Source organism: Bactrocera latifrons, unplaced genomic scaffold, assembly GCF_001853355.1.
Source record: "Bactrocera latifrons isolate USDA-ARS-PBARC rearing strain unplaced genomic scaffold, ASM185335v1 scaffold_236, whole genome shotgun sequence".
In the NCBI taxonomy this organism is placed as follows: Eukaryota; Metazoa; Arthropoda; class Insecta; order Diptera; family Tephritidae; genus Bactrocera; species Bactrocera latifrons.
Window position 1 is genome coordinate 228313 of NW_017535919.1, and position 18422 is coordinate 246734.

General features: G+C 34.7%; 2 protein-coding genes across 4 annotated transcripts; one reads left to right on the top strand and one right to left on the bottom strand.

Annotated features, from left to right (window-relative positions):
- Positions 1–1299: 1299 nt before the first annotated feature.
- LOC108968993 (glycine--tRNA ligase) lies at positions 1300–5374 on the bottom strand. 3 transcript variants are annotated; one of them, XR_001993368.1, is made up of 3 exons: positions 5306–5374; positions 3811–3948; positions 3659–3728 (listed from the first exon to the last, which is right to left on the bottom strand). XR_001993368.1 is itself a non-coding variant. In XM_018933423.1 (2 exons), exon 2 carries the CDS (start codon positions 3738–3740, stop codon positions 1413–1415), a length of 2328 nt encoding a protein of 775 aa, XP_018788968.1. In that variant the 5' UTR covers positions 3741–3749; positions 3811–3948; the 3' UTR covers positions 1300–1412. The 3 variants fall into 3 exon arrangements, 2 of the variants coding, with proteins under 2 accessions (XP_018788968.1, XP_018788969.1); XM_018933423.1 differs by lacking the exon at positions 5306–5374 and having other exon boundaries at positions 1300–3749; XM_018933424.1 differs by lacking the exon at positions 5306–5374 and having other exon boundaries at positions 1300–3763.
- On the top strand, positions 4920–11452 carry LOC108968992 (bromodomain-containing protein DDB_G0280777). The gene is made up of 3 exons (XM_018933421.1): positions 4920–5109; positions 5234–5472; positions 8187–11452. Exon 3 carries the CDS (start codon positions 8324–8326, stop codon positions 10760–10762), a length of 2439 nt encoding a protein of 812 aa, XP_018788966.1. The 5' UTR covers positions 4920–5109; positions 5234–5472; positions 8187–8323; the 3' UTR covers positions 10763–11452.
- Positions 11453–18422: the final 6970 nt, after the last annotated feature.

Consider the following 18422-nt stretch of genomic DNA (forward strand, 5'->3'; position numbering starts at 1 on the left):
GAGGGCATAAACCTAGAATGTGTGGTCCCTTAATTGGAAGGTGCCGCTGTCCAGCTGGTTGATGTCCTCGTGAAAATAAAGATTGACATCACCGCCGTCCAAGAAATGTTATGGACAGGACAAGAACAGAGACAAGTAGGTCCTTGTGGCATTTACTGTAGTGCCCACATAAAGGAGCCCAAGTTTGATATGGGATTAATGGTGGGAGAGAGACTCCGTAGCCGAGTACTACCATTCACTCCGGTGAATGAACGTCTAGCCAAAATACGCATCAAAGCGAGGTTCTTCAACATATAGCTGATTTGCGCCCACGCCCCGACGGAAGAGAAGGAAGATGTCTTTTATGAGTGCTTGGAGCGCACTTATGAGAGCTGTTCCCCCCCCCACGATGTCAAAATCGTGCTTGGCGACTTTAATGTCAGGTTGGGCAAAGAAGGTATCTTTGGCATCTATAAGAGTGAATGAGCGCGACAGACTCCAGCAGTACGACAATGAACTGAAAATGGCGTTGTGAATCCTTCTACATGGACATTTGTGAGAAAGCAGCAACACCCTAACAATGGCCGGCATGTACACAATACAACACAACTCTCCATTTTGCTTGTACACAATTTCGTTGTGGCCATACTAATACCTTGCACTTCAATGTAATTTTAATATTTTGTTCAAAGTGGAATATTTTATGAAAAAAATAAGAAAATAGGTAAATTTATTCGTTTTAATTTATCAATTGTTATTATAAATGATGTCACAGAGCTGTTTTATGCTTTTATTTCTAAAATAACGTCTGGTTTGTTAGAGCTCTGAATAATTTTACATTTTACATATTGGTGGCATCACCACTCTATCGTTGGCAAATATAAAATATATTGAAGTTAGCGAGAGCGGCAACTGTCGGTCTGCAGTCGTGCAGCTGTCAAAATAGGTCTGTCCATAAGAACTTGTGCATTTTAAAATTAGACGGATTTCGTTTGCAGTCTGTCGCGCTCATTGTTGTCATTGACGAGGACTTAAAATTTAATTTGGCATACATTTTTTATGTGAACGCATTTCCAAAAGCATACGCCTAATTCTCTGTTAAAACAAATGTCTGACGCAAAGCGAAGCTAAAGTTTTATGTGTACTAACAAGATAGCTGCAAGCCAGATATTAAGAGAACGGCCTTTAAAGTAAGAGGTCAATATATGTATATTAGAAGAAAATTCTTACTGTGTATAAGATACTTAAGAAAAACTTTTTTAAACATTATTAATTAATTAAATTCACCAAACTATATAGATGTATTAAAAGGCTTTTAAATTTTTGTTTATGCTTTTAGCTTGATTTAAATACCGTTTAACGAAAAATTCTAAAATTACAAAAATCGAATATTTTATAAAAGTTTAAATAATTATATTTGAAATGCACGTTTTTCACTTAGTAGCCTCCTGCTGTTCAAATACGGGGTATTTTTCAATAACTTGAGACCAATGTACTTTTCCAGTACACAGGTCCTTTACCACCTCTGTAACTTCATTGATGCCAATTCGCACCTGTTTAAGAGAATCGCGATCTCTTAAAGTTACACTATGTGGTTCCTTTAGTGTATCAAAGTCAATGGTAATGCCAAATGGTATGGCAATTTCATCAGTTCGCGCGTAGCGACGACCAATAGATCCGCTTGAGTCATCCACTTTATGTGAAAGCTCTGCCTTGGTTAGCGCAAGGGACAACTGACGTATGAATGGATTAAATTCGGTGTTATTTGACAATGGCAATATTGAGCATTTTAATGGTGCAACCACAGATGGTAGTGTGAAGTAACAACGCTGTTCATCACCTTCACGACATTGGAAATTTTGTTCAAGCAATGCGTACATAATACGACCTATTCCGAAAGATGGCTCAATCACACTTGGTGTAATTTCCTCTACGTGAACCGTTTTAGTGCTGTGCTTGACGGATATAGTATCAGGAGTCAATTTGAATTCACTACCATTATATAGAGAGAGAACGTATTCTTCTTTATCTTTCAAATTTTGTTCTACTTCATTCACATCACTCAAGGAAAGTTTAGATAATGCATCTGTAATTGATTTAGCATCTTTTTTAAAAGTTTTTCCTAACGTTTGTTTGTTCGGCACAATTTCGGCGATTTGAATGGTTTTAGGTTCAGGTAAACGCTTTTCAGCCACTAGTTTTACCCCAGTAGCTTGAGTGTGCTGACCTAAGTCATAAGCGGACCTATCAGCACAGCCAACGCATTCTACCCAGCCATAGCTGGTAAGGCATTCTGCATCCCAACAGTCACAAGCATAATGGGCCATTTCATTGTTCATATGCTGACGGAAACGAAGACATTCTGGTTTTATACCTATTGCCATAAGGAATTGGTGAATTCTTGTCATGTAGTAACCTAGTGTTTCATTTGCGACCAAATTGTTTCTTACAGCTTCCCCAATTGATATTTGTTGAGCTGATTTGCCATCCATTTGATTGCATGCAGAATAAAGTGTCAAACGAGTATCGGCAATACTTTCAAATTTTGGATGATTCTTATGGGATGGATCACAAAAATGTTCAATTTCCGCCATTGTAAATTCCCGAACACGAATAAGTCCAGAGCGGGGAGAAATTTCGTTGCGGAATGAATTACCAATTTGAGCCACGGCGAAAGGCAATTTTCCTTGGTTAAATTCAAGTAATCGCTTGAAATTTACGAAAATACCTTGCGCTGTTTCTGGTCGTAAGAAGCCTTTTACTAAACCAGTAGGCCCAATTTGAGTAGCGAACATTAAGTTAAATTCAATCGGTTCAGTCAAATCATTACCAGTTAAAGGTGACTTTATACTATACTTTGCAAGTACATCAGACATCTCTTGTTTATTCATGCCATCAAGTTTAATAACAATGTCTTCACATTCGGCTTTTACTTCTGGAGTTGCAGATTTCTCCTTTGATAATTTTTCCAAAGCATTCTTTATCAAATGATCAAGCCGGAAACACTCACCAGTCTTGACATCTTTCACCATCAAATCCGCAAAACGATCGACATGTCCAGAAGCTTTCAGTACTGGTTCTGGTGTTAATATTGAGCAATCTACTTCAAGCATTTGCTCTTCCAAGACGAAAAATTGACGCCACAGTGAGATGATGTTTGACTTTAGTGCACAACCCATTGGACCAAAGTCATATTGGCCTGTTATACCACCGTAAATTGCAAAACTTTGATCATAAAAGAAACGACGTTTTAGCAAGTCTTCCATTTTCGATCGATCGAAAGTTACGACACTTGGAGTTAGTTCTAGCTCACGGTCCTCCAATACCTTTTTACGGGCTTTTAATTCAGCCACTGCCCGTTTTACGTCTATCTCAGGCGCACCTTTCACTTTTAGTTCGCGAACTAAATTTCCTTGCTCCAGCACAGCAGCACGCAATGGTGCTAATTTTGCTTCTATCTCTGGATTACTCATGTCTGTAAAGCGTAACCTTACTTTTCGTTTGCTTTTCTTCGTGCCCCAATTACAATTTGCAGCTGAGTCTTTTGAATTAAGTATAGTTGTGTCAGGTTTTATGCTAATATTGTTAATCGAATTTACAATGTTGTTTTGGACACTAAATGGAGCTTTGTTGGCAAAATTTAATATGCTGCCGCTAATACAATATTTGGTTTTGGATATCAAGTAATGGGGATGACTTTTCCACAATTTCACTGAAGCGGAGCGTAGGAGTGGGAATGCTCCAATTATCTGTAACGACATTTATAAATTCTTTTTTTAACAAACTATTTTTACTTAACTTTATATTACATATTTTTTTCCAAAGACCCACCGTTTAAGTGAAGGGATTTAACACGCGTGCAAATAATTCCATCGATATGTCCATAACAAAGTTTTGGGATGACGTTACATCAGGGTTGCAGGTATTCTTATTATACAGCGTTTGGACTCTTACTAATCACTGTCTTACCTTAGAATAATTAGATTCAAAATAAATGCGATTAAAAATAAACAATATTATAAACGCTACTATGAATTATAAGATTATAAGTACATTTATATAATAATAATGAGTTGAGAAATGTGTCAACCGTTCATTCTTTAAAGTAGATACATAAGACATACATGTCTGGCAGAATTTCGCATTTAAGAAATAAAAATAAAGTTAAATTGAAAAGAAATAAATTAAAATTATTTAAACAATGTTGAATTGAATCATAATATATGATGCATTAAAGGTACTTGTAAGTTATCTATGGCGAATTGATTTCGTACCGATTGAAAGACATCCTGCTTTCATGAAGCTTAAATGCCAATCTCGATTTGATATTCTTGATAAATTAACAAATTCTATTAATACCTCATTTGCTCTTAACACACAAACTCGCCAATCGAACATTCTGAAATTAGGAATATACCTGTCTAGTTAATTCTGCATATTTATCATTAATTCAATTCTATTCTCATATCCGTTCAATTCAAATCGAAATTTTGCCTTTCTGTGCTTTACGGTTCATACTAGTTGTTGAATTTTGTACGTTGTTGTTGATGTAGAGGCAGTAAACATTTCTGAAGTAATTTGGATAAAAATCCCGGTCCGTTCCGGAACGGCTTTATTACTCATTTTTGATGATTCATTGATCTCGATATATGTGTTGAACATGTAACAGTCCCCTATGTGTTTAAATATCATATGCTTTTCAAAAAGATAAAGAATAGGGCAATCGTTATGTGCGTGATTTTTCTAATATTTGTACAGCTATCCCTAACTTTAATAGCTAACAGATATTGATGTACATATAAAATTATGTGGCAACATCGTTAGCTTCTCTATCTTTTTCTCATTTCTTATGAGGGAATTTCCAGTTTTTCCGCTTCTTCAATTTCTCTTATACTCGTATTGACTTCAAATTAGTTTTATTAAATAAGATTGCCCGCAAATAATTTAAAATCTTTTAAATTAGGTTAATGTGGCACTTTAAATCAAATTAAACAAAAATATATTTTAATTGACTATTAAATTACAAGAAACTCGAATTGATAAAGTGAAGTGCAAACAAAGTTTTATAGCCAGCGTTGTCAATGCAAAGGCAAAAAATGAAAAAAACTCGTATAGAAGCAGCTGCTAAAGGTGCTTGATGCTAAATGGAATAACAATTTGTCAAAGATAAATTATCAATATAATGCCGTTTTAATAAAATAGATATGTTACATTTGTATGTACATTGTTTCTGTAACTTTTTTTTTCTTTTTAGATTTCAAATGATGTTAGTGCACTGATTTATATGTATGTTTGTTGTTATGCGAGTTAGTAATCATTAGTTTACCTTATTTGGGTTTTCTTCGTACATTGAACACAAGTACCAAATTCGAGCTTAGTCACATTTCATTTCGCCCCATCCGTCTATAGCCAAGGAAGATGCAATTTAAACTAAGAATTCTCCTTTATTGTGTAAAGATTTTATTCAACGTTCAACGAGATTTCTAACATAAGGTAAGTATGGGTTTTACGCAATTCGAAGTATTTGCAAGACACATAAATATTATATACTGCTAAGTCAAGGCCCTTATTTTGAACAAATAAAGGTAAATGTATAGTTTAAGTCGACCCATGAAGGAGGCCAACAAATGATGTTTTTATGTCGCCTAATTTTGGCTCAAACATTACAAATTCGTTATCGGAAACTGATCTATCCAACAGTATCATTGTTCACTTGCATGCTGAAAGAAGTTGGACGCGAGTGAATTAAGAATTTTTTTGAAATATTAAAAGAATAGATATTAATTAAAATATTTAGTTTTTGCTCACGGATTTGTAATATTCGCGTCAAAATAAGACGAAAAAAAATATAATTTGATTTTTTTTTCTTTGGGGACCTAAAGAATACATTTATCCAAATAAAATTAGGTAAAGTAAGTTTGGAAATTAAATATCAAAGATTATTAACAATTCCAAAAGACTAAATTCATATTATGTACCGCGATGATCATCTTAGTGGTAGTGGTGTTGACCCAAATTTAATTAAATTGATCCTTTTGATATATTTTTGTTTTGTCACATTTTGAATTTTTCGACACTAATATCTGCCGAAATAAATTTTTCAAAGTTTGAAATTTATTTTACAAACAGAATTGAATGGAATTTCTTGAATTGAAATTTATTTCATCGAGAGTAATTTTAAAATCAACAGGAATAAACGATTAACTGCAAATTTTCACGCCTTTCAATCCAGACTTAACCTACCTGTTTGTTTACAACTTTATAACTCGCTGCAAACTGCCAGCGTTTACTATTAGTTATAGTTTATCTTACTATTAGTTATAGTTTATCGTAATCTGGCCTGTTTTTTGGCATTGTTTTCGTAGAAACTTTTATTCTACAATAGAATTTTTTTTTAACATATCATGAGGTATATCGTGGAGTGTATAAAGAAATATTTTTTTTGGGAATTTTTCGATGAGATGCGTTTTTTCACTAGCGGACACGATTTCTCATGTTTGGAACATCTGAAACACAAAAACCCAATTTATTCTTAAAAACCACGTGAATGGCTTTCGTCCCTAAAAAGTAATTAATATTTTAATCTTCCCCCATGTTTTTTTACATAAATTTTGTCATAACATTGTTAACAAATTATAAAAAAGTAATGAATCTAGCAGAGACGCTAGCCCTTGTTTTTGTTGTTGTAACGGCAGAATTCTGCCGAGTTGACAGTCCTTCGCCGGATAAAAATCCGGGTCCGTTCCGGTTTTCGTAGACCCGACTGTCGCGGGAACGGTACCACCAACCGCAATCATGTCCGCCAGTTTAAAAAAGTGTGTGTTTGAGAAAAGCGCGTTTAAAGTTTGGGGTGTGCACTCCGAACGTCAAGCGATATTATTATTTTTGATAAAGTGGGTTTCTACATTAATTCTAAGGGTATAATATATTATATTCTTTCCGTAAATATGTCCATACATACATACATATGTACATGTAAATAACTCCGATATGTGATTATGTGCACACTCAAGTTTCTAAATATGGTTGGAAAATAGTTTAGATAATGTATTTCTCATATTGGAATAAAGAATACAATGTATAGATATAATTGCATATGTTTGTACATAAATACATTTATATGTATAGATACTAGGTATACAGCCATGGACCCATGAATGGCTTAACATTTCATTTCGTATACATTTTTGATTGAAAGTTAATTTAAATAAAATAAGTTGTATTTAATTTTGAGTTATTGTACCAGAGTTGATTTTGCGTGGACACATAAATGGCACAGATTACATTGCAGAAGTTTTACTGATTTTAATGAAAAAACATATATGGTGTCGTTAAAAAGTAAGTTAAAAAAAAAAAATATAGAAAAAATGAAGAAAAATGTTAACATTTTTTTTTAAATTTTGAATTTAGCCCAAAGCTCTATTGATTGATGTTCTGGGACCAACTTATTCTCTTCTAGTATTGGCAATACTCTACTCAAAAATATTTTTTCAAACAATTTTCATGGGCGTAAAAAAATTCTAAACTATCAGCATCATTGTTGTTATCACTGTTACCAAAAGCAGTGAAAGTTCTTTCCAATTTAATTAGTTCATTTCTTTTTAAGGTCGTTTTAGATATCTTGTTCCATACCTTATGGTCTTCATTGTTTCTATAATTTAAGCTGTCAACATATTTAGAAATCGATTTTTTTTGAAATCTATAAATTTTTCTTTTAGCACTTTAGTGGCGTTATTTAGATTAGTTTTGTCAATTGGTCTTCTATTGATTTGGAACTTTTTTCGTATATGTACGTCTGAATTAATGCTCTAATCTCTGTAGACACATGAATTAAGTTATGAGGCGAGAATTATTTCCTTCTTTTTGGAGAAGCTCCTAAACATGTTTCATAAATTAAGTTTGTAAAACCATCACAAAGTTCGACTGAAGTTTTAATAGAACATATTTTGCGATATTCAATCTTGAAAAATACCAATGTCATTTGTGTTGTTAAACAGAATATTTTCGTTGCTTAAAGTTAATTATTGTGTGTAATGAGTTTGTATTTATATATTTGAAATTATGGTTATGATGTTAAAAAGTGAATTACGTTTAACGGGTTGTGGTAAAATATTTAAAGAAAAACATTGTATATAAACTAACAACAAACCAAACATCTAAAGTGTCAACAGATTTTGCTGAACCACTCCCCTTGTGTTCTCTTTTAGGAGAAGCGGAATGCGGAGCTTATGGAATTATAGAGCTTTAAAACCAAAAGTTGCCCAGCCTTTAATGCTTTCTATTTCTGAAAGATATTAAGGGATATACAAAGTAAGAAACGGAACTCTCAACAACGATATCACAAATGCACCTAAAGACCGCGACTGTTGTAGGAACGTTAAAATCTATCATTAGAGATAATTTTGATGAGAGGACAATCCGCCAAGAAGAAAGAATACCGAATATGGCTGCCACTACAAGAAACAATGCAAATGATGAAAATCCACAGGGCGGGGGGAGTGGTACAAGGGCCAACAATACCAATAATAATAACAACAATAACAATGACGATAATTCGAGTAATAATCAACAGGTTATGGATGATGCAGAATTAAAGTTGAAGCGGCAAACACTAGAACAACGTAAACAGGAATTGGAAAGGGTATTGAGCGAAAAAAATTGGTTGCTACAACAAATACAAAAGCAAGAAACTCAAATACTGAATGGAAACTATGAGTATTTGAATGTAAATGAAATATTTGCAATGCTGGCGCGGCAGTATAAAAAGGAACACGGTGGAAATGGAAGTAGTGACATTGGAAGTACAGCCGTCTTGCGGAGAAAGACAATTGGCGATAGTAGCTGCAAGGAAAATCAGTTGAATCACAATAATAACAACACTACTAATCGACAGTCGGAAATTTCTAATCGTTCATCGGAGTACGACAACTATCCAGGTGGTAGTACTAACAATGGTGAATCTAATCCACCAGCTTTAAATGCCAACGCAACACAAATGCAGCTAACTAAGTCCCAATCATTGAGGAAGAGAGGCAATACCACACCTACCGTACAAACGTTAAGTGGCAATTACAATTATCTGCAAGTGCAGCAAAGACAACAACAACAGCAAATGATGCAACATCAAATGTTGCAGAATCAGATGCAATATGCTGCTATGATGCAACATCAACATTATCACCATCAGCAACAACAGTTTCATCAGCATCAGACGCACGACGAACAGCAGCAACTGCAACAATACCATCAACAAATGTCGCCATCACAATCGCATCTTCGCCAGTATCCAGTCGATGGCATTTCCTTATATTCGGTCAATTCAGCTAATGTTGCCACTTTACGACAGCAACATATTTCGCCTCAACAGCAACCGATTGTGGTGCAATGTGATCGTTACTATTTATCACCCACGCACCAGAACTATAGCGATGGTGGTTTCATTAAGTCCAGTCAGAATATTAAGAAGTATGTATCGCCACAAGCATCACCAACACATCATGGTGTCGCAACAACACAAATGCTCCCATATTTGCAGCAGAGTCATTCTTATCAGCAAGATTTGTTAATGGTAACTGCAGCAGGGGCCGAACAGAAATATATGCATCAGCAGCAGCAACAACAACCACAACAGCAGCAGTTTTTGACACTACACCAATTGCAACCGCACAATTTATTGCACTCGCATCCTCAAACACAGATATCTAGCAGGCAGTTAGACGCTATTTCGTTGGCTCCTTCATACATTTCTGTTGATGTGGACAGTACAGCGGTGCATAATCTACGCTGGCGTTCGCAAAGTAATCTGCCACCTGTGTCCCCGCACACACCACCACACAAGGGGATTGCTTACAATTCAACTCAAATAAGCGCTGACGTCAAATCGCAATCAAGTGATATGCTATCAAGTAATGCGTATTATAATACGTCTGCCGCCCTGCCAGCAGCTTCTATTAAATCTTTGATTAAACCCCTAGATGAAATTTCTATTTCGTCGTATAATAGTGAAATGCAAAAATCGAAACCGCCCAAGCCAAAGCAGTGGTTGGAATCCTCTTTGGACGGTCCGGTAGTACATCAGTCACCAGCTAGTAGTAATGTGCATGGACAGGACACATTTCATAACACAACTAGCTTACGCCTACCAGCAAATAAAATGCATCCGGTTTCGTCTGGCGCTGGCGTTAGCACTGCTGCTTTAAGCGGCTCTCGTGAACGCGCAAAACTATCTTCTCAATCGATGTCGGGTGCGCCTCGTCATTACTCTATGTCGGCTGCTTCGCACAAGCACCCCTATTCGCAAACTAAAATGCTACAAGATGATGATGGTCGCTACGCAAAACTTAGTCAGTCTACCTCTTATTTGAACAGTAGGGAGTCGCCTTCAATATCAGCTGCATATCCACTGGACGGTAGTAACAACAGCACCACTATTGAATTGCCAACCCCTACAACGGCGTTCAAGTATATACCGCCGAAACCTGTCACTCCATCTAATACTCCGACACAGCTGACACCACCACCACCGCCACGACCACCACCGAGAGATAGCGAAAAGATTATGGGTATAAGTACTGGCACAACGATCACTGGTATTGCGTCTGTTCCCAGTACTCTAGCACCAACCGATATACGAATTGAGTCACCCAAAAATATAACTGTTGTAAAGCCGGCCACTTTCCGACCCTATCAGGAGGAAACCAAACCATTTGAAATGTCCGACTTCTATAAATATTCCACGAAATTTCGGCAGAAAGAGCCATCAGCAGCGAATGCAGAACACTGAAATAGTTTAGTGGATGTAAATTATTTTATAAATATAAACAAACATCACATTTTCAATGACTTCACATTTTTTTTAGCAACCAATTTCAATTATTGCCCCCTTTGTGTTACTCATAAAACATAAAAAAAAAAATAAATTAGGTTTATTATAGAATTGCGTTATTAAATTTTTCATAGTTTCTTTAATCAGCTAAATATTCAAATGACTGACGACCGCCAACTTGCGGTAGGCGCGTTATATAATACGCTGTCTTAACGATACAACGGAATATGCCTTAATAAATAAGTATCCTTAACACTAAGTGCGAATATACCCAACGAAACGTTTTTGTTAAAGACTTGTTCAAATTTGATATTTATACAATTAAAAAAACAAATGCACAGAAATTGTTCAATTAAAAAGGGGTTTACAACATTTGTTGTAGATTTACGATATTTTCAATATTTGTAGTAATTAACTCACACATTTTAGTTGCAAAAATAATTATGTTTTGATGTTTCAATTGTTAGGATTTTATACTACTTGTCTTTACTTCACAACGACTCTGTGCTCATCATTGCCAAATTGATATATGTACATATAAACACGTTATAGCGACAATATATATACATACATATTTTTATACGAATTAAAATTGTTACATTTTCCATAGGTAGCTTATATGTAATATATGTACATAAGTACTTTATATGAAATGTAGTTATTAATTGAATTGTATTTTGTTTATATACAAACTAAAAATTTTAAATAAATAAATTATATGATAAACAAAATGAGTGTTAATGCATTGATCAATTGCAATATATTTTATTAAATTTCATGGAAAGTTTTAAAAGAATTATATATTTAGAAGTCGAACATTTTTTTAAATTAAATCAATAATTTTTAATATGAATATTGAATTATTACAATTTTAATAATAATTATTTTTCTTTTAATATATATTCTTTTAATTATTTCGTTTTCGTTTTAAGCTGTCGAAAATAATAGGGATGATCGAATAAAAACATTTCAATAATATAGTGGGTACATTAATGATAAATAAATAAATAAAACTCCAGAGTGTGTTCGAAAATAAAAGACAGAGAAGTAAAATATTGACCGCGCATTCTAAGAAACTCCTCTGAACGGAAAATGGTTGTGAAACTGTACAAGGAAGGGAAAAGTATGAAGTATTGAGCTTGGTGAACAGCCAGAAGTCGCACGGCGCCAGATCAGGTGAATACGGTGGTTGCGGAACGATATGGGTTGAGTTTTTGGCGAAATGATCACGAAATATGAGGGTAGTATGGGACGGTGCAAAAACCAAGAATTGTCTTTCCACAATTCCGACCTTTTTAGACGGATAGCGTTACGCAAACGAAGCATAAGGTTCAAATAATATTCCTTGTTGACTGTTTGACCTGTTGGAAGGAATTCATAATGCACAACACCACGATAATCGAAGAAAACAGTCAACATGACCTTGATTTTTGAGCGACTTTGGCGCGATTTTTTTGGTCTCGGCTCTGATCGGTTGTTTCGGAGTCGTAAGCATAGATCCAAGTCTCATCGCCAGTTATAATGCGTTTCATGACACCCTGGTAGTCGGAAAGCATCGTTTCACACACTTCAACGCGACGCCTTTTTTCCAAAAAATTCAATGTTTTCGGTACCAGTCGAGATTTGACGCGCTTGAGGCCCAAAACATCCTTTTCTTTAGACATGGCCTCATCACCAAAGGCTTTCTGCCCCATCTTCAACGTATCCGCAGCAGATAATTGATTCCGTAAACAAAATTTAATGCAAATTCTTTGCTTAACAAATTTCGACATCGCAAAAAACGAAAAACTCACTTTTAGCAGTTCACAAAAGGACACGTATCTCAAATACTAATGAATATTTTGACATGAAATTTGACATAAATGTGACTGACAGTACTACCAACCTAAAAACAAAAATAATTCTCCAAATCCTTCGACGCGCGCAGTTTAAATTCAATGGTCACCATTTTGGGCACAGTACCTTCCCTTCTAATTAATGTTACTTAAGGGGTTAGGGGTAGTCAGATTTTTCAGAAAATTTTTTTTTTTTACATTAATATATTATATTTAATATATAATATTCTATGGAAATTTCACGTTTCCTTCTGCATGTTCAACACTTCATGGTAAATTTAATATAAAACGCGTTCAAGTAAAGGACTATTCCTGTTGTTGATGAGACAAAAATCCTTGTTCGTGCGTTTAGATAGACTTTTTTTTAAAAACAAACCTTATATAATCATAAACAATAGTAATAACTTTCAAATTCTTAAGAATTTGTGTGTAAATTAATGCTCCAGCAGCAGTTCTTACTGACGTATATAACATGTGTATGTCGCCCTCAATACAATAAACTATTTTTAGTCTCCGAATCGCTCATAAAATGAAGACATGCATTCTCTATATGCGGAAATGGGAGCGTTTTACAATATTCCAATGAACTCGCTCCGCTCCCGCTACGATTACCATGCAGCGACCACAATTTTATGGGTGTCAAAAAAATTCTCCATATTCCCCACAATAACAATGTCTTTCACTTGAATGTACCACTAGGTATGTTGGCAACTAAATTATTTTGCTGTTGTTGTTTAGTGTTTCGAGTTTTATGTCTGCCGCTTCACTTTCATTAAGCATTGTGTTTTCGAAAACCATTTTCGGGAGTTCACAAATTAGAACTTTTGTTCAAGTTCGCTGCATTGGGTTTCGCCTCAATAATTCTTTTGGTGCTGGGTCTCTGTCGCTGGCGACAGTGAATCTGTGGCCAATATCGAAATCAATAGCCCTTGTGTGCGGCAGTTGTCGCTTGCTCTCGTATGCGTTCGTATCGGCGAGCGTAGCTCGATTGTTTTGATTTGATCGGCACGAGAATATTTAAGACACAGGGTCACTGTGTGCAATAAGGAGAAAATCAAAATAATGCTGCAATAATTGATAATCCACTGGACAGCAGTTGTGGAGTTTGTGTAGTTCGTTAAGTGTTCCCAATGGATATTCGGAGTTTTATAATTTCGCCGATTGCATAATTTTACGGCTCGTTTTTCATAAGTTTTGGAACTTTCAGTTCGCGGTTCTCTTACTCTTTTAGTGCGTGCAAATTTACGTAAAGTGTTGAACTTAACCTGTAAAAAGTGTGCTCGTTGTAAATCTGGTTGTTTTTGCTTATCGCTATAGTCAGCTGTGTAAAATTTCAAGTTGAATGAGAAGTTTAAATATTTTGGCATTCGACAGTAGTTATAAAATTGTAAATTTTTTATATAACTTCAGTTCTTCATCTTGTACAAAGAAAATCTCTTTAAAATAGTTGCGATATGCTCCCTAGAGCATCCTATCCCATAGTTAAGGCAATAACAAATAGTGGGCATGTAGACACGAGATCTCCTTCAATATTTCTCAAAGTTTATCATTATTAAATAGCTCCGATAAATTCTAATAGTATAGAGCAGAGACAGTGAAGCTTTAATACTCTAAGAAGTAATTATTACTTTGAGATAATTAGTTTGGCTATTTTTAAATTCAGTAGCATGTAATCACGAATTGAAAAAATAGTTTGATCCAAATCAAATTCATGATATACAGTCAAGGAAAAAAGTCTACATACACCCCTTAATGCATGAGTTTAATGGAGTTTGCGAAGAAAATGAAAAAAAAAAATTATGTCAATATTTAAAGCACTTTTAAGTTTATTTATTTATAAAATAAGAAAGGAATTCACTTACATAATAAAGGCAACAATAACAAAAACATTAAAAATTCATGAAAAAAGTGTACATACAGAAACAAAAACTTAGTATTCCTTAAAAGAAATTTTAAATAAACTGATAATTTGTTATCTTTTAGTATTTGGTCTGTCCACCTTGGGCATCAATGACAGCTTGAAGACGACGAGGCATTGATGCCACTAAATTCTCCGTTATATTGGGTGTTATTTCGGCCCCAATACGAATAAGGGCGGTTTTTAATGTTTCGCGGCTACTAATGACAAATTTTCGTATTGATTTTTCAAAACGTCCCAAATGTGTTCTATTGGGTTTAAATCTGGTGGGGGTGAATTCAGCTGCCTTGGAGCGCAGTATAGAAGCTCGTCTCGGGTCGTTATCTTGTTAGATAATCCATTGATTTCCTAAACCCAAGTTATCTACAGATCTCTTCAGATTTGGTTCCAATATGATTTTGTATTGATAACGGTCCATATTTATATATATATATAAACCAAACGTCTCACTCCAGACCACGGAATGGCACCCCAAACCATAACGTTACCGCCACCATGTTTAACTGTGCGTACAATATTCCTTGGGTCAAGTGCAGTATTTGGGTTTCTCCAAACTTTGAACGGCCATCACTTCTGAAAATATACTTACTTTTACAAAAATATATGTCCTTGTCTAGATGGGCTTTAGCAAACTGAAGGCTAAGTTTATGATTTTTGGCTGAAATTAGTGATTTTCTTCCTGCTACTTTGCTATGAAATCCATTGTCATGTAGAACATTTCCTATTGTTCGATAAGTAACAGTTACATTGGAACATTTTTCGATGTGTTCCGCTAATTTTGGGCACTTATTTTTGGATCCTGGTTGACTACTTTAATAATACTACTAACATCGCGTCTAGAAAGTTTCTATTATTATAATTTCTAGTGATCGTTTGTACAGTAGCACTACTTAGTTCCACCGCCTTAGCAATTTCTCCATACAATTTTTTTTCTTTTAACCACTATATATCTAACTGAAGCGTGTATTTCTTTTCGATTATCCATTTTCAGTGACTAAAGTAAAAGGAACTCCGCTATAATTATCGCTTTATCCACTTAAATAATTTCATTGCTTGTAATTTAAAATGTGGAGATCAATGCTAACTGTTATTAGGCTTTCTTTCCTCTTAATTTTCTGTTTGATGTTAAGAGTTGCCATGCTGTATGTAGACTTTTCCCCGCTTATTTTTTAATATATTTTCTTTCCTTCAACTAATTGATATAATTTTTTTTTTCAAATATTGCTCCTAATTTTCTGGTAAATCAAAGTTGGGGGGTGTATGTAGAATTTTTTCTTTGACTGTATGTACATTAGACCTGTCCTTAAAATTCAAAACGTATTCTATGTTTACAGAATGGGTTATTTTTTTTTCCTTTTTATGTAAAAATGTTTAACAAAAAATTTGGGGACAATCGGATGATGGGAAGACGGCGCGGAAACGTTTTAAAATTAAAAATTGCCTTCCTATAGGAAAAAACAAGTTTTATGTATTCAAGTATCAATCTTTCTTTTAGTGTATTATTTTTCTCCAATTTTTTGCATTATATTAACTTAAAACTACTACTTAAAGGAAATATTTTTATTCATATATCTTGAAATATTAAAACTTAAATTGATTCTGATTTTTTATATTTTATTTTATTTTTTTTTTTGTATTCTTCAACAACTTGAAGGAGGAACTGTTTTTCTTCTTCTTTACTTGTAAGAATAGTATTGAAATCCTTTATAAATTTAATACCTCTTTCCGTTGTATTATTAGTAACAAGCAATTTGTGGCATATTGTGCGACCATTTTGGAATTCCTCGTTTGTTTCCCAAGACTCTGGATCCAAATACAAAAAGTTGGTTGACAACTTGTGCTTCATAAAAACTGTTAAAGTTCTTTTGGATACAAATTCGCTTAAATCCGAATTGCCTAAGTCACTTAATTTTTTTTATTTTGCGATTGTTTTGTAGTTTATTAGTTGGCTCTTCTGATTTAAAATTTTTTTACCATTTTTTTCTTAACATCTACAGAAACATTGAAATCAAAGAAAGCCATTGCGACTTTTTCCTCTGACAAATACCACATGTGTTGTTGCATTTTTCTCAGCAATTCCGAGGAAATACTTGGGTTCACTTTTTCATAATTAATGCATTCTTTTACAAAGTTTAAATCATGCAGGGAGAGGTAATTGCATTACAGCATTTGTACCAAGCTTTTATATAAAAACGCACTAAAAAAACGCAAATGTGACTTAAAGCTTTTAATTCAGCTTGTACTCAAGTGAAATTGATCACGAAAAAGGAATATTTTCAAGGAATATATTCCCTTTGACATCCAACGTGCATGACTTGTAACTCCGGGTGTTTTACATTTACCACCATTGTCACCAAGAAATATAAGTACTAGACGTAAAAATTCTTCGTAGTCAGCACGAACAAAAGTTTTTTGTAATTGCGAATGACAAAATTGTTCGATGTCATTGCAGATGCCATCACTTATATGAGATTTTATATCTTCACAGCCGAGCCTACTCTTAAATGATGAAGTGTCAATATTTGGCCAGGCTTTGGCAAATCTCTCGAAAATTGAGACTTCTGGTGCTTGAGTCACTTTGAAGTGCAGGTCGAATATACTACGCAAGTATATTTCTAGAATGCGGTGACGGAATGGTAACGTCAACAAATTTCTTCCTAATATGCGTTGCAATTGAGCGCATGCTCCCTTCATTGGACCAGTATTAGTGGACGTGGTGTCGAAAGACATGCCTTCTACGCGATCTAAAATATTCCATTTACTAAGTGTATCAGAAACGGCTGTAGCTACATATATTTTCACCAGTGGCAGATATAAGTTTTGGAGCGCCAAAAAATTTGGATTCGCCATTATAACTAACAAGCACTGCAATTCGCCCAACTTTTATTTTTCCAATTAGATCTGGCAATACTTTACCATCCCAGTGGACGACCATTGCTTGTGTATCACTTAGCTAGAATAGAATATTATTAGTATTTATTAGTATTTAAATAACCTATACGTATATTTTCAAGCATGGTATACTTTGTCAATGCGATGCTCTTCCCTCAATCTATGGAGAGTAGAACGATTGACTACCAAGTCACTAGTGCAATGGCCCAATGCTTCTGCAGTCGCCATTAGAATGTGCATCGCCTTTCCATCGCTTACTTTGGCGCTATCAAGTGCTATCGCGGTGTGATAAAATGTTTTCTTCCCCTGTTAATACAAGTTGAAGCAGTTTGTTATGTATTTTTTCACATTGGTTTCCGCTACTTCAGACTCACTGTCACCAATATCTTCTTCAAAGTCCATACCAAAATCGTCTTGGAGTTCGACTACACAATATCATTTTAAAATTGACCATGACCACTATAAATAAAATTGATTTCATTTGATAAACTTACGATTCGCTTCCGACATTTGTTGATGCTTCCTTTTTCTAGAGATTTCTTTCTCAATGCGGTAATCTGCTCTGTTTTGTCGCCGATGCAATACCATGTCAGCACCGGCCATGCTACCAGGGCGACCTTTTTGCCTTTGTAGAATCAAAAATTCCTTGTTTTCGCTAATACGCATGTTTTGTAAGCCATCTCTTTGAGCAATGTCAAACAAATTATCCAATTCTGCAGAAAAGTCTTCAACAATTTTTTTCTGCGCATCAGATCTCTTATTTGGTACGGTTTTTTGAATCTTCTGCCATAATTTGTACAGAGATTCTAATTTATCGACACACCTAGCTACATCTTTTGTTGGAATTCGAGCTTTTTGCCAAAATATTAATACAGCATTTATTGTTAATTTTGCACTTTCTCTCAATTGCCGATACACAAATCTAATGTTATAAAATAGTAATTGCAGTATTTGTTTGTTCGATGGTAGTTTA